The following is a 15681-nucleotide window of genomic DNA, read 5'->3' on the forward strand; positions in this document are numbered from 1 at the left end:
AATGTTTTCTAGTTCATTTTAAACATTATTAAATAAGCCATGCACTCAAAAAAAATTGTAAAAAACGGGAAGATGTACTGGCAGCTTATTAAACAGATTGTTTACTGTAAATTAAAAATGGAAAACTTCTGTTAATTGACAGTAAACTATAAACGGAAAACTTCCGTTAATTGACAGTGTCCACATAAAAAAAACATAAAATAAAAAAAATCTGTTTTTGACGGTTAAACTACTGTAAAATAACGAAACAATTTATATTAATTTAAGGGTTTTCTATATTTACTACATTTACCTTTGGCCCATTAGCCTTAATCAGGTTTGGTTCTGGCCCTTCATAAGAAAAAGTTTGGGCACCCCTGATCTAATTAAAAAAATTCCTTAATTAATAAACTTACTTTTAACCTTAAGTAGTGCTATAATCTAAATTTCTACATTCATTTTCTATAGAAAGCAATGTAATAATAATAATAATTATAACAAGCAGCAACTTTGATAAACAAAATCTTAAAATGATTAAACACAAAAACAATATTTATATTTTCAAGTAGTAGTAAATTACAATATTATGTTTTCACTACTTTTGATCAATAGATTCAGCCTTGGTGACCACAAGAAACTTTATAAAGTGATAAAGTTGCTGACCTGATGGAAAAATCAATAAATAAATAAATAAATAAATAAATAAATAAATATATATATATATATATCTGACTGCAAACTTTTTTATTTATTTATGTACAGCAAAAAATTTAGACACATTTTTTGTTTTATGATGCAAAGTGCTGATGACATTTCTTCCCGTTTTAAAATAAAATATGAATTCATTTAGAAAATTTTTGTTGCATACAATAATAACGGCTGGTTCATTCCGCTGTGGCGACCCCAGATTAATAAAGAGACTGAGCCAAAAAGAAAATGAATGAATCAATACAATAATAACTGCGTCATGTTTCAGATGTTTATATAAGTTTTATATATGTTTATACATTAATAAATGCTTAACATGGTTTTCAACAAATCAATATTTGATGGAATAAACCCTGGTTTTCAGTGACAAGAAATGAAAATAGTTTTTATTTTGACTAATTGTATTTTTTTCTGGGGACAAAAACTTAAAAAAAAATAAAACATTTTATCAAATCTTTATAGAAATAAAACAAATATGAACATTATTTTCAAACTCATACATATTAAATTCAGAGAAACTGAGGATTTGCTCTTAGCTACATATATTTAGAACGTCACTATGTAATTTACAAAATTCTGTTTGTTTTTCATAGTTTTTATGACTTGAATTTGACCGTACTCATACATTAAGGTCTTTTGACACTCACACTCTAAGCGCATACACTGAGCGAGTGAGTGAAAGAGAGAGAGAGCTCCATGCCAGTTTTCACTGTCCCATGATTATACTGGCACGTCTTTAGCCCATCTGGGAGATATTTTTGCAGAGTTTTGGGGAACCTTCAGGCCACAGAAAACCCTTTACATAAACACTGATCCCTGCTTCACACTTCAGCCTGCCAGGCCTGTCATGCATGTGGTCAGTGGGTGGCTCTGCTGAATACACTTTTGATAATAGGACATTTTATGATCCGATTGAACTCAAACGTGCTGTTATCGCCATTTCAGGACTTTTAAATGAAGCATAATGGTTGTTTACATAGACTTGAAGGCACAAAAAAAAAATAAATAAATAATATATATATATATATATATATATATATATATATATATATATATATATATATATATATATATATATATATATATATATATATATATATATATATTACAATATCAAAAACAACACAAACAGAATAGTGTTTATATACAGTCAAGCTAGAAATTATTCATACCCCTGAGTGAATACAACTTAAAACTAGTGACATTGTGCCAATTTAATGTCATCATACAGATGCATGAATACTATATTTTTGTAAATACCTTTTTTGAAATATGTGAGCTCATCCATAAACATGATTTCTTGTAGTATGTAATGAAAACTCCATGATTCCACACTCAACCACAATGTCATCAAACTACACCTTTGTTTGTTGTGAATACACGCCCTCTAGTGGTGAAAATTACACAATGTGTATATTTAATATTAAAGTAAAATTATTTTTACTTGAATAATTCTGATTTATATTCGGATGGCTAATAATTCTGACTCTAACTGTATGTTTTTCAGCTATGTAATCTATATATGAAAAACTTTTAAGGATTTAAGATGCTGATGACTGTTGAACACGTCATAACAGTCTTGCAAAAAGGGTCAATCGGCATCAACAACATTTCAGTATTTAAGAGAAAAGTATTACTTTATGCATGCTTTTGTTCACCTGTAGAAGATTAAAGCAGATTTTTAGCTGAAACCAGGTTTTGGTAATTCTTAAAATGAAAGTCAATAGCTGGGTTTCCATCCACCTATTTTTATTTTGGGATGTCGCCTTAAAAAATTCTCAATGGAAACACCAAAATGCGAATAATTATTATAAAAAATATTTATGGACACAACTATAAACTTTTTGTCTGATAAGGAAAAAAAATGTGCTTAAGCTTTGATTGAAACACATTTACTGAACAAAGTCCAGCAAGCATGTTTAAGAGATCATATGATTTTGTTTTAACAGATCATCTGATAAGAAAGATGAGCACTATACGAGACTGCATTAATGGACAAGGCAGTGAACCACATTGCAAAACATATGAAATGTTTTGATCATTCTAAAATCCCTTAGCCAAAGTCTGTCATCAAAGTGGTTCAGGATTGTTACCTCCAGAGCTGTCTTAAGCGGCTGTGCTCCCAAAAAGTTGCATGCCGCCCGAAGCTACTGCGTTCATCGCCTACGTCTTCTGAGTCACAAGTAATTTATTATAAAAGAAAAAGGCCGACAGTGGCTTCTTAGCAAATTCCATTTTTATATTTGATTTTTGATGCCAGTTTATCAGGAAGTGATGATTTTATTCTCTTTAACCCGTTACAGTTATACACAAATGTCTTATTAGCATCTTTGGATGAAAGCATTGTAGCCGCATATTACTTGTATTTTGCCTGTATATAATTCTTGACTCTCAAAATTTCAGTATTGTCTTTCATTTTATGAATCACCGAGGACCCCATGGTCAGCTAAAAATCCTCTTTAATGTTCTACTGATGCAGAAATGTCACCTTGGATGACCTCAGTTTGACATTTTTGGGTGTCGCTTTAAGTCAGTGGTTCTCAAAATGTTTTCATTAAGTACCACCTCAGAAAAAAATGGTCTCTCCAAGTACCACCAAAATGAGCAGTATTGAAATACAATAGCATAGTAGGCCCAGTAGAGCAGCTACTACTCTGCACAGTAAAAAAAACGTAGCAGATTACCTCAGAAATATTGGCTATATGTCATATATGGCACATTATATACATTATTTTTGATACATTTAGAAATATAGCCTATGTAGCACGTACATGACATATTTTATTCCTCCGCGTACCACTAGTGCTACACGTACCACAGTTTGAGAACCACTGCTTTAAGTGAACATCTCAGCCTGGACGAAAAGATGAATTAACAGCATGACGCAGCAGCATCTGTTTTGTCTTTCGTGATTCTCCGAATGCTCTGGCGGCTGGACAGGAGGCGTCATCAGCGAACAGCACATCCAAACAGGCCAGATCGCAGCTCTGTTTGCTGAAAAAACAAATTCCCTCAGTGTGGCCACAAGCTGTGCTAACACCACAGACATTTTCAGTGGCAGCCCTAACCATAACGCTGGAGATGGGCAGCGAGTCGGGTTATTGTGTTTAGGTTTATGTCTAGCACCAGTGATTCACTCATGAGATCAGTACAGCAGAGGAGGAAAACAATTCATGGTTGGCACCTGAGACAGTCATTGTGGACAGTGTTTCTGCATGATGGATGATGCAGGACTGTCTGTACCAGCTCATGCATTGTTATGTGATTAAACTAGATTGATCTGATCATCATCCCAGCGGAATGTGAGATAAAGAGGTAAAGAAGTTAAGAGAAAGAGATGCAGAATATCATTGAGATAATCTAAATATATATTAATTTTATTTAGTACATAGAGTGGAAGACTGAAAACAATATTTTAGAAAATACTTTGAAAAATGTTATGTTATATATAGAGAGATTTTTAATTGATTTATTTTTGCTGTTTTGATTTTTATATCACTTGATCTCTTTTTCTACATTTTGTCTTAATGCAAAATAATAATAACAACATGTGTATTGTCAGCGTTTTTAAATGATTTGTTTTCTTAAAACGGTTACAGAAATAAAAACGATATATAAACCATTTCATTTTAAAACTAAACCTTTACCTAATTTGACTGCTGGACTGCTCCATTATTAAAGGTGGGAGACACATTTGTGATGTAATAAACATTAAACTTATTTTTTTAGACCCTCATCATACAAAAAAATAATAATTAAAAAAATAATTTAAAAAAATATATATACTATATATATATATATATATATATATATATATAGAAATTGATGTTATATATAATCAAAGGGTATAATTTATACTTCTAGGATCTATTTAGGGGCCCTCAGATTTTCTGGGGCCTAAAGCAGCCACTTAACTTGCTTATTGGTTAATTTGATAATTGTAGTCTTGATTGTTACAATAATTAATAATTCAATATAATAATTCATTTCAGAAAATTAAAGCTGCTATTAATTATTAATTTATAATATGTAAGTTTTATTATTAAGTTGTTGCATTACATTTGTTATGTTGAAAAATAATTATTCATTAATGTAATAATTAATTTCAGGGTCAAACAACATTAATAATAATAATAGTGTCATAATCATATAATTACTATATAGAATAATAGAATATAAAATTCTTGTTATATGTTATACTGATTATGAACTTTTTAAATTAATTATGAGGAATTTATTTATATTTAGATTCTTTTCTATTACTTTTTTTTTTATAGGAACCAGGCAAAGCCATTGTATCTATCGAATCCTCATGCATGTTTTCCAGTGAAAGCTTTTTTCCCATCTCAGGGCATACAAGTGAAAAAAAGAGAAACTAAAAACAAACAGTGCTGATATTGTGTTGAGAACTGAGCTCTGTTTACAATAAGGTCAAATAAATTAATTTCTAAATTTTACACAGGTACTCTCCCTGCAATTTGTTTAGTAATACACTTTAAAAAGACATTTCACCACAATGTTCTTTTAGTAACACTGAGCCTGAAAGTCTTCTACATCTATTTTGTACTTGCAAATTGTCTGATGATTTTTGGAAACTTCAGAATTTCAGAATTGATTTTTCAATCATTTTGCAAAATAATTAGCTTTGATGAATGCATGATTCCTTTTTGAATTGTAAAATTCCTTTAATTGTTTTTGGAAAGATTTAAAAATATGACTATAATTGTTGTGTTGATTGTTACAATAATTATTAATTCAATTTAATAATTCATTTCAGAAAATTAAAGCTGATATTTTGTTAGTTTTCTCCTTTGTTATTATTAATTATTGAATTATAATATGTAAATATTATTATTAAGTTGTTGCATTGCAATTGTTCTTATGTTATACAATAATTGATAATTTTTCTAATAATTAATTACAAGGCCAAGCAGTCATCAGACAAACTGTCATCAAATCATAGTGATTAATTTTGTTATAATAATTCATTAGTAATAATAGTAATAATAATAATAATTCTTCATCATCTTAGTTTTAATATTACTATTATTCATTCATTCATTTTCTTTTCGGCTTAGTCCCTTTATTAATCTGGGGTTGCCACAGTGGAATGAACCGCCAACTTCTCCAGCATATGTTTTATGCAGTGGATGCCCTTCCAGCTGCAACCCATCACTGTGAATTATTATTATTATTATTATTATTCATTCATTCATTTTCTTGTCGACTTAGTCCCTTTATTAATCTTGGGTCGCCACAGCGGAATGAACCCCCAACTCATCCAGCACGTTTTTATGCAGCGGATGCCTTTCCAGCTGCAACCCATCTCTGGGAAAATTATTATTATTATTATTATTATTATTATTGTTGTTGTTGTTGTTGTTGTTGTTATGTTATATTAATCAGGAACCTTTTTTAATATTTTATAGATTTCTTTTCTATGGGAACTAGACAAAGCCATTGTATGTCAAGTCCTTATGCATGTTTTCTATGAAACCTTCTTTCTCATCTCAGGGCATACAAGTGAATAGAAAGAGTAAAAACAAACAGTGTTGATGCCGTGTTGAGAAGTGAGCTCTGGCCTTGTTTGAGATTAACAGAAACACATGTAACGTCACCTCCAGAAACCCGTCCAGCCTCAGCTCTTCAGTTCTCATCCAAACCAAACAGTTTCTGCTGCTTCAGTTCCAGCAGCTCCAGCTCACAAAATCAGACAGTCAACCCAACACTTACTGGACACATAAAGCTTTCAAAGCAAAACACAGCGATACCAAAGTAAGTGTGTTCCATTATAAATCAAACATTAAACCAATGCTTTATTTAACTGGACCCATATTAAGCATGATAATATGCAACAACATTCAGATACTTGACTTTTAATTATCCCAGTATGCATAAATCGTTGTGCAACAGTAGGTTTTACAAATACTGTAGTCATTCAAAATCCCAAACTATAATTTAGGCTTATTTACCACAAGAAAATAATTTTACCCTACAAAAATTAGCTTAGCTTACAGTTTTTTTTAATTATTTTTGCCATTTGAATGTTAAATCCAATAATCACTTGTAAAGCCTATACGTTTACAAGGATTAAATGTTTCAGATGGTTTTTAAGCAACATATCTAAAACATAATTTAACCTAACTCTAAAAGCTTAGTCAGCTACATAAAATTGCGCGATATTCTGTATTACAGCGCCATCAAGCGATTGATTTTGTTTTAACATATGACTCCAGGCAGTGTAGTCCGATTCCTGAACTAATGACTCTTATGAGCCGATTCCTCTTTGTGAGTCGAAAACAGCCAAAACGACCATCGTTGTTTAACCGAACAGACTTTATATATGTAATATAGACTATATAAGTGTGTGTTACTATTCCATATATTAAGCCAATTAAATGTTGCCATTTATTAGTAATTTAGCATGCAGTTTAGGGGCAATGGTTGCTTTTATTCTGCCCATCCAAAAACGTGTAAAGAATCATAAGATCAAATAAATAGCAGCAACACAGATTACAATATATGTGGCAATCTTTTACACATAGCCTAATATTACTTTGTTACTATATAAGATATTGAAGATAGATAGATAGATAGATAGATAGATAGATAGATAGATAGATAGATAGATAGATAGATAGATAGATAGATAGATAGATAGATAGATAGATAGATAGATAGATAGATAGATGTAAACAACTTATAGAAAAACATCCCATAATGTAAATAAGTTGTCATTTAATAAAAATATATGTTAATAACTCAATTTTGACAAAAATGTCAGATAGAACCTTAAAATTTGAAATGGCATCAAATGACCCAACAATAGAAGTTAAATATAATTATATATAACACACAAACAAATAAATAAATAAATAGCATTATAATTTTATTAAACATCATGCTTTAAAAGGTTCCATCACCTTGCATAGATAATCTCAATAAAATTTCTGTTTAAGATGATAGGTTAGACAATTAAAAGCCATTGATTTTAAATTTAGTGTACACACATGTATTATACACCAACATCAAGTTTTAACCATTTATACTTGTAACATGTCAGCCTGTTAAACATACAGTAGATCAAAACAAATCTAAATATCAAATAAATAAAATCATATATATATATATATATATATATATATATATATATATATATATATATATATATATATATATATATATATATATATATATATATATATCTGTGTGTGTGTTTTGCAGTTATTGGCCTCATTTTCTAATAAATTGAGGTTAAAATACTGCATTTTGGTGATATTTTATGAGCTAAGCATTGGTAGATTTGCTTGTCAAATGGTGACACACTTTTATGTATTAAAATATTTCCTGCAATTTTGTCGAAGTGCTGAAAATACTATTTGACTATACGGGTATATTCACTGATGTGCATTTAAACTGTAAGTTATTAGAGTTTTATAAATAATGTTATGATATTAGCATTTGATGTTTTAAATAGAAATATGAACATTTATCATCATCAATTTATCATTAATCAAAAAAAAAAACACTGTAGCCTATAGACAAATAACAAACTGGGCAGTTCAGTTAGTTTTCCTCAGTCAGTATTTAGTCATTTGAATAATTAAAAATTAAATTAGTCTTAAAGCCTTCTTCTTCCGGTTATGTCCACAATTTATCATGGCTTAGTAGTCAAAAATGGGACAAATCAGCTCATGTAGGTACCAAATTCTGGACTTTGTCAGTGGGGTGTCTTTTAAACCACCAGATAAATGAGTAAATAAATCCATAAGTTCCTGCATAAATAAAATAATAAATTAATTAATTAATTAATAGGCAAATAAACCAATAAAGGCATATAAAAATTCACAAATTCATAATACATAAATAAATATATAAATAATTAATACGAGCAGGTGAATAATTACATAAGTGAACCCAGTGTCATTTATTTATATATTTGCGTATTTATTTGTTTATTGTTTGCGTAGGTTTCGTCCTCCATATATACTTGGAGGGAGAGGAATATCTGATATTTATTCAATATTGGCCTAATATAAGATTATTACCTCTAGAGGGAGCCACGCTTTCACTTATACAGTAGACCCAATAAATCTGTGCCAAATCTGACTGCGTTAAACCCGTCGTTTAAAAAGTGCGCTCAGAGTAAATTGAGAACCGATTTGATGAATTTATAAATAAAATAAACAAATGTATTATGTAAATAAAAGGCCTGTATACGTGAATATGGGCTATTCCACTGATTTAAATGATGCCTGATAGAACGTCACAGGTTTGAAGGCACGCGGACGTTCTAAAGAATGTTGACATCATAGCGGCCATTCCACGGTGAGCAGAGTTACATTTGACAGTCGCCATTATCGCTTGGTGAATCCAGTTAGTAGTTGTTGTTGTAATATAACCCCACTTTTTCAACATGTGGTCTAACACTCAGTCCGTGCCAGAACATCAAGACGTGAGCTCTCCTAAGCGTCAGATGAAAGTTTCAGTGAAAAGTGTCAGCTACTTTTTACCTGTGTCTGATCTGAACGCCAATGCGGACCGTCCCTCGTCTGTTCTGTCCCATTCCTGGAGCAGTTCAGTGAGGATGGACACAAGTACACCTCTCCATCAGCATGAGGTTGTATGCTCAAACCTGACTGTTCTGAAGCTGCGCCATGTTCCTGTGAAACCTGCTGAGAAGCAGAAGTTCACTGATGGTCATGGACTGCCAAAACGTCGAGGAGTAAGGTGTCTTAAACATATGATGGAGGTTTCACTGGAAGACATCAGCTATCTTTCATGTGAGCCTGACCTAGATGCCAGCGTTGACCATTCTTTATCTCCTCTGCTCCATTCTGAGAGTCGAGAAGTGAGAATGGATAAACGTACACCTGTCCGTCCTCGTCCTGCTGCTCCACGCTCCAAACTGCCCATTCTGAAATCAAAGTGTGTTCCTGTGAAGCCTGTCAACCAGCAGCGTTTCACAGATGAACCCTCAGAATGGCTGGGCGTGGACTCCAATCATATGAAGAAAGGTAGGCCTCCAGTGAAAAACATCAACCCTTCATGTGAGTTTGACTTTAATGTCATTGTTGCCCCTTGCTCATTTTTTGTGCCTCTTTCAGGGAGCCAGTCAGTAAGAATGGATAATTGTAGGCCTCTCCGTCAGCATACTGATGCTCCACGATCAAAACTGCCTGTTCTGAAGTCAAAGTGTGTTCCTGTGAAGCCTGTCAACCAGCAGAGTTTCAAAGATGAACCCTCAGAATGGCTGGGCGTGGACTCCAATCATATGATGAAAGGTACAGTGGAAAACATCAACCCTTCATGTGAGTCTGACCTCAGTGTTGCCCCTTGCTCATTTTTTGCTGCCTTTTCAGGGAGCCAACCTGTGAGGATGGACAAGCGTACACCTCTCCGCAAACATCCTGTTGCTGGACACTCAAAACTGCCTGTACTGGAATCAAAGTGTGTTCCAGTGAGAGTAGGCAAATCCCAGCATCCTGCTGCTGTTTCCACACACTCGCCTGTTTTGAGGAGACGCTGTGCTCCTGTTAAGCTTTTGAGCAGACAGAAGATCATTGACGAAGCTCCAGAACGTCAAGTGTCCAGGTTTCCTCCTTTAGTAAATAAGGCAGAGAGGAACGGCGCCGACCCTTCATGTGGGTCTGATTGTAAAGTTGAGTCTCACCTGTCCTTACCCAGCCTGCCACGTCTTACAAGTGGAGTGAAGATGGATGAACATGTGCCTCTGCCTGTTCCTGTGTTTGCAAATTTGCCTGCTCTGAAACCAGCTCATGTTGCTATGCGACCTGCTCTTCCTTCAAACTTCATGTTTTTCCCACTTGATAATGATGTCAAGATGAAGAGGACTCGCTCAATAACAAGAAGCCCTCCTCTGCTTTCAAGATTCCACTCTGCAACCTATTTTTAGGACTATTCTTGTTTTTTGTGTGTCATTAAATGTTGTCAAACTTTAAAATTATTCTTTGTGTTGTTCTTTTTTAATGATTATTTGTGTATTAATCAGTTATTTGAGCATTAAGGAATGTCACATTTTTGTGGGTCAGAAAGATTTTCAGCTTGCTTTAAAAGGTTCCATCACCTTGCATAAATTATTAAATTAATCTTAATAACATTTTACTTATGATAATGTTTGACAAATTATGAAATGAGCTTTACATTTTCTTTTTTCATTATTTAAAAGCCATTGATTTGAAAATTAGTGTATTCACATGTATTATACACAAATATAAAGTTCTAACAACTTGCAATATGTCAGCCTGTTAAACAGACAGTCGATCAAAATAAATCCAAATATCAAATAAATAAAATGAAACTCCCTTTATTTGTCCAAAGGTAGCAAAATACATCTATTTATGTGTAAGTTTAGCATAGTGAGCAGTTAAAATTGGTCTCTTTTGTCTCTTCTGGGTTTCTAAAACAGATTGGGATCTGAAGTGACTCACAACAGACATAAAGAGATGCAATTTTTCAATAAAACTTCTGCTATAAATTAATTATCATGTTTGTTCAAATGTTAATTATGTAAAACAGTGGGGGGTCCCCCCACAGTCCAAAAACATGCAGTACAGATGAATTGGATTGGCTAAATTGTCCATAGTGTATGAGTGTGAATGAGTGTGTATAGGTGTTTCCCAGAGATGGGTTGCAGCTGAAAGGGCGGTTCATTCCAATGTGGCAACCCCAGATTAATTAAGGGACTAAGCTGAAAAGAAAATGAATGAATGAAGACTGAGTGTAATTCTCAATAGTTTTGGCCAATGCAAACAAGTATTTTTCATGAGTCCAACATCCAGCTGTAAACACAATCTGACATAAGATAAGTCATCTTTCGCTACTGTATTGTTTCTAAATAGAGAAAACAGTTTACAGGTTTAATTCTAAATCTTGGGCCTTACTCTTGATACAAACAAATGAGCCATAAAAAGGTGTGAAGCAACAAAAGTGGCCCAAATTAAAATGAGTTTGAATACTAATTTGGCGATTGTTGCTATTCATGAATTTTCAAATGCACTTTTTTACAAGAGAGGCTTGATAACTTGTAAAGCTCTTCATTATTATTGTTATTTTTATTCAAATGGTCAAATTCTGACTAAGTTGCATGTTCTGGCCAGTTTGTTATTTATAATTTTCCTAATAGACAATAGGCTGGTTTTTAGATTGAAACTGATTCATATATATGTTTTCTAATGATATATGATGTCATTTATGTGTGATTGTGTTTTTCATATTTTTTTTATTGTAACTCTTTAGTAAATATTTTTGGTAGAAAGGTGTGGTTAGGATGACCATCTGATAAGCAAAAAAAAGTACCTGAAATGTATTGAAATCTCATAATTAAATAGAAAATTAAGCATATAATTGCAAAAAAGGTCAACTTTTTGAGAAATAAAGAACCACCCATTTCAACGGTCCGGGCTGGCTACAGGCCTGTGCTACATATAAAATACGTTTCAAATTCAACAGTATGAATATTTTTTTTCTGCTGCAGTAGCTAGGTTTTATGATTAGGGTATAATAATAATAATAATAATTCATTTTATTTATAAATGGCGCCTTTCTGGACACCCAAGGTCGCCTTACAGTAAGCATCATCAGACATGCTAAACAACTTAAACATTACTAAAAACAATCATTGACTAAACAAGTTAAAACGCAATAGCGAAAAAGAACATAATAAAAACATGATAAAAAATTGTTAAGTAAAAGCCTGCTTAAAAAGATGGGTCTTTAGACGTGATTTAAAATTGTGAAGACTATCACTGCTCCTAAGGTCTAATGGAAGTGAGTTCCATAGCCTAGGAGCCATAGAGCTAAAAGATCTGTCTCCCATTGTGCTCAGTCGAGTGCGAGGTGGTGCCAGAGTGAAGTTGTTAGCTGACCTAAGGGTACGAGAAGGGGTGTAGATATGGAGAAGTTCAGTGAGATATTGAGGAGCGAGATTATGAAGTGCCTTGAAAGTTAGAAGTAATATTTTAAAATCAATTCGATATTTTACTGGAAGCCAATGAAGCTGATAGAGGAGTGGTGTGACGTGCTCATGAGATGGGGTCCTAGAGATGACACGAGCTGCATGGTTCTGAACCAGTTGGAGTTTATGGAGAAGTTTGGAAGGAAGTCCAGAAAGAAGTGCATTACAGTAGTCAAGACGTGAAGTAACTAATGCGTGGATGAGAATTGCTGTGTTATTAGTTGTGAGAGAAGGGCGGAGACGAGTGATATTACGCAGGTGAAAATATGCAGTACGTGTAATATTATTAATGTGACCTTCAAATGAGAGTGTGCTATCCAAGATGACACCCAAACTCTTTACCTGCATGGAGGGAAAAATTGTACTGTTATCAATGTCTATAGTGAATTTATCAGCTTTATCCAAAACACTTTTAGTGCCGATGAGAAGGGCTTCAGTTTTGTCGCTGTTTAATTTTAAAAAGTTAGCTGAAAGCCAGATTTTTATTTCAGCTAAACATCTGCTCAAAGCAGGAGGAGGAAAAGAACAGGAGGGCTTGGTGGACAGGTAGAGTTGAGTGTCGTCAGCATAACAGTGAAATTGTATGTTGTATTTTCTGAAAATGTGACCAAGAGGCAGGAGATATATGATAAACAGGAGTGGACCCAGTACAGAACCCTGTGGGACACCAGTAGTGACAATCTGCGATCTTGACTTAAAATCTTTAATTTGAACAAACTGAGTACGATCTTCAAGATATGACTTCAACCATAAAAGAGGGGTGCCAGAGATCCCTAGTGAGGCAAGCCTATTCAAAAGAACCTCGTGCGAAACCGTGTCAAAGGCTGCACTCAAGTCCAGGAGAATAAGAATTGACAGTAAACCAGAGTCTGCTGCCAATAGTAGATCATTAGTGATCCTGACAAGAGCAGTCTCAGTGCTGTGGTTGGGACGAAAACCAGACTGGAAGAGCTCAAACAAATTGTTATTAGCAAAGTATTTATGGAGTTGAGATGCAACACATTTTTCCAGTATTTTTGAGATAAATGGCAAATTGGAAATTGGTCTATAGTTGGCCAAATTGGATGAATCAGCTCCAGGTTTTTTTAGTACTGGGGTGATTACAGCAGTTTTAAGTAAAGATGGGACAGATCCAGAATCCAGTGATTTGTGAATAATGTTAGTAATCAGTGTGGACAATGATGGAAGACAGGTCTTAACTAAGCATGTAGGAAGTGGATCAAGCAGACAGTTGGTAGTTTTAGATTTCTGTATATGACCAACTATTTCAGCAGTAGATGGTAAGGTAAAAGTATCAAAAAAGAAATGTGTGATGATTTCAGAAACATTTTGGCTGAAGTCAGGGGCTGAAATATTTGTATGTAATTGATGATGAATGTCCTCAATTTTTGTTTCAAAAAAAGACAGGAAGCTGTTACATAACTCAGTTGAAGAAGAAAGTGATGTGTCAGGAAAACTTAATGATTTTTTAACTACAGAGAAGAGTAATCTAGAGTTACCCTGACTAGATTCTATCCTGTTAGCATAATAGTCAGATTTTGCTTTAAGTAATGCTTCCTTATAATGATGAGCATGTTCTGTAAACATTTCTTTGTGGACAGTTAACCCAGACTTCTTATACAACCGTTCCAACCTGCGACCTTTAGTTTTGAGTTGATGCAGATCAGAAGTAAACCAAGGAGCAGAAACAGAAAAAGAGACAGTCCGGGTTTGTAAAGGTGCAAAAGTGTCCAAAATTTCAGATAGTCCATTATTGTAAATAGACACCAGAGCATCAGCAGAAGATGAGTCCACATTGTATGCAAAACTATTAAGTACATCTGAAAAATGTAATAAATCAATGTTCTTAACGTTTCTAAATTTGATTGTCCGGGGTGACTGCAATTTAAAAACTGCAAGCTGAGCACAAAAAGACACTAAGAAATGGTCGGATATAAGAAGATCAGAAACAGTACATTTGTTAGGGATTATTCCAGAGCAACAGATGAGATCAAGGGTATGGCCTTTAGTGTGTGTAGGGAAATTAGCAAATTGCTGCATTCCAAAGCTGTCCAAACAAGATAAAAAGTCGATTGTATTAATATTGTTGCCAGCATCAATATGAATATTAAAATCACCCAGCATAATAACATTAGGAGACAAGGAGCACAGCTCAGTTAAAAACTCAGAAAGTTCAGTTAAAAAGGTTGAACTGCTTTTAGGAGGACGGTATATTGTAGCAAGAATAGTCGGAACTGCCCCATTAATTTTAATGATGACTGACTCAAAAGAGGGGTATTCAGAAACAGGTAATTGAGATACCTTCCATTTCTCCTTATAGAGTATCGCCACGCCCCCTCCCCGTCCAGTAGTGCGGGGTTTACAAATGTATTTGTATCCTGGTAAAACAGCTTGGTTAAAATAAAAGAAATCATCATGTCTTTGCCAAGTTTCAGTAAGACAGAGGAAATCAAACTTATGGTCAGACAGTACGTCTTGCAGCAGATGACTTTTATTAGATAACGAGCGAATGTTGAGTAGTCCAAAAGATAGATTGTTTTTGCATGCTTCGTTGGAAGCGGAGTTTGCTGGGTATGTGAGTACATTACGGTCAATGGATCGTACTGACCTTGATGCCTGGCGAGGGTTAGACGACCAGAAAGACCGTATTTGGGATGAGTTGTCAATGTTGTAGGACCGTCGTGATCCTCGGTGAATATATCTCCGACGTGGCCGGACCGCGATGTCCGGATGAAAGCGCAGCGTTGACGGAGTCTCCGAGAAGTGGGAGCGGAGTTGAAGAAGTTCCTCTGCCGAATACTGGAGTAGTAGCTCCGCAGGGCGATATACAGCAGCGAGGAAGATCCAGAGTGTTATGACCCGAACAAGCAGGTCAGGAGCTTTCATTGTCGTTTCGTCTCTTCTCCGGGTTTGAGTTGAGTGACAGCTGCTGTGACAGGACTGTCACAAAGTCACGATAAGCACCAAAAGCAGACCGGTGCAGTGGAAAGTGCAAAGGTTTAGCATAAAGTGCTATG

The 15681-nt window shown here is 34.1% G+C and overlaps 1 protein-coding gene across 3 annotated transcripts in view; it reads left to right on the plus strand.

The window, feature by feature from the left end:
• Positions 1-12048, plus strand: part of LOC137487862 (uncharacterized) — a 142810-nt gene extending 130762 nt beyond the window's left edge. The window contains exons 5-8 of one of the 3 annotated variants that reach the window (XM_073926585.1): positions 6312-6462; positions 9122-9704; positions 9795-9971; positions 10050-12028. In XM_073926585.1, the coding sequence (XP_073782686.1) occupies positions 9164-9704; positions 9795-9971; positions 10050-10603 (1272 nt within the window). In that variant the 5' untranslated portion in view covers positions 6312-6462; positions 9122-9163 and the 3' untranslated portion in view covers positions 10604-12028. Of the gene's footprint in view, positions 1-6311; positions 6463-8214; positions 9705-9794; positions 9972-10049 lie in introns of those variants that run through there. The other 2 variants (XM_073926584.1, XM_068214055.2) reach the window with 2 other exon arrangements.
• Positions 12049-15681: the final 3633 nt, after the last annotated feature.

Source organism: Danio rerio, chromosome 16 (assembly GCF_049306965.1).
Source record: "Danio rerio strain Tuebingen ecotype United States chromosome 16, GRCz12tu, whole genome shotgun sequence".
Taxonomy (NCBI): Eukaryota; Metazoa; Chordata; class Actinopteri; order Cypriniformes; family Danionidae; genus Danio; species Danio rerio.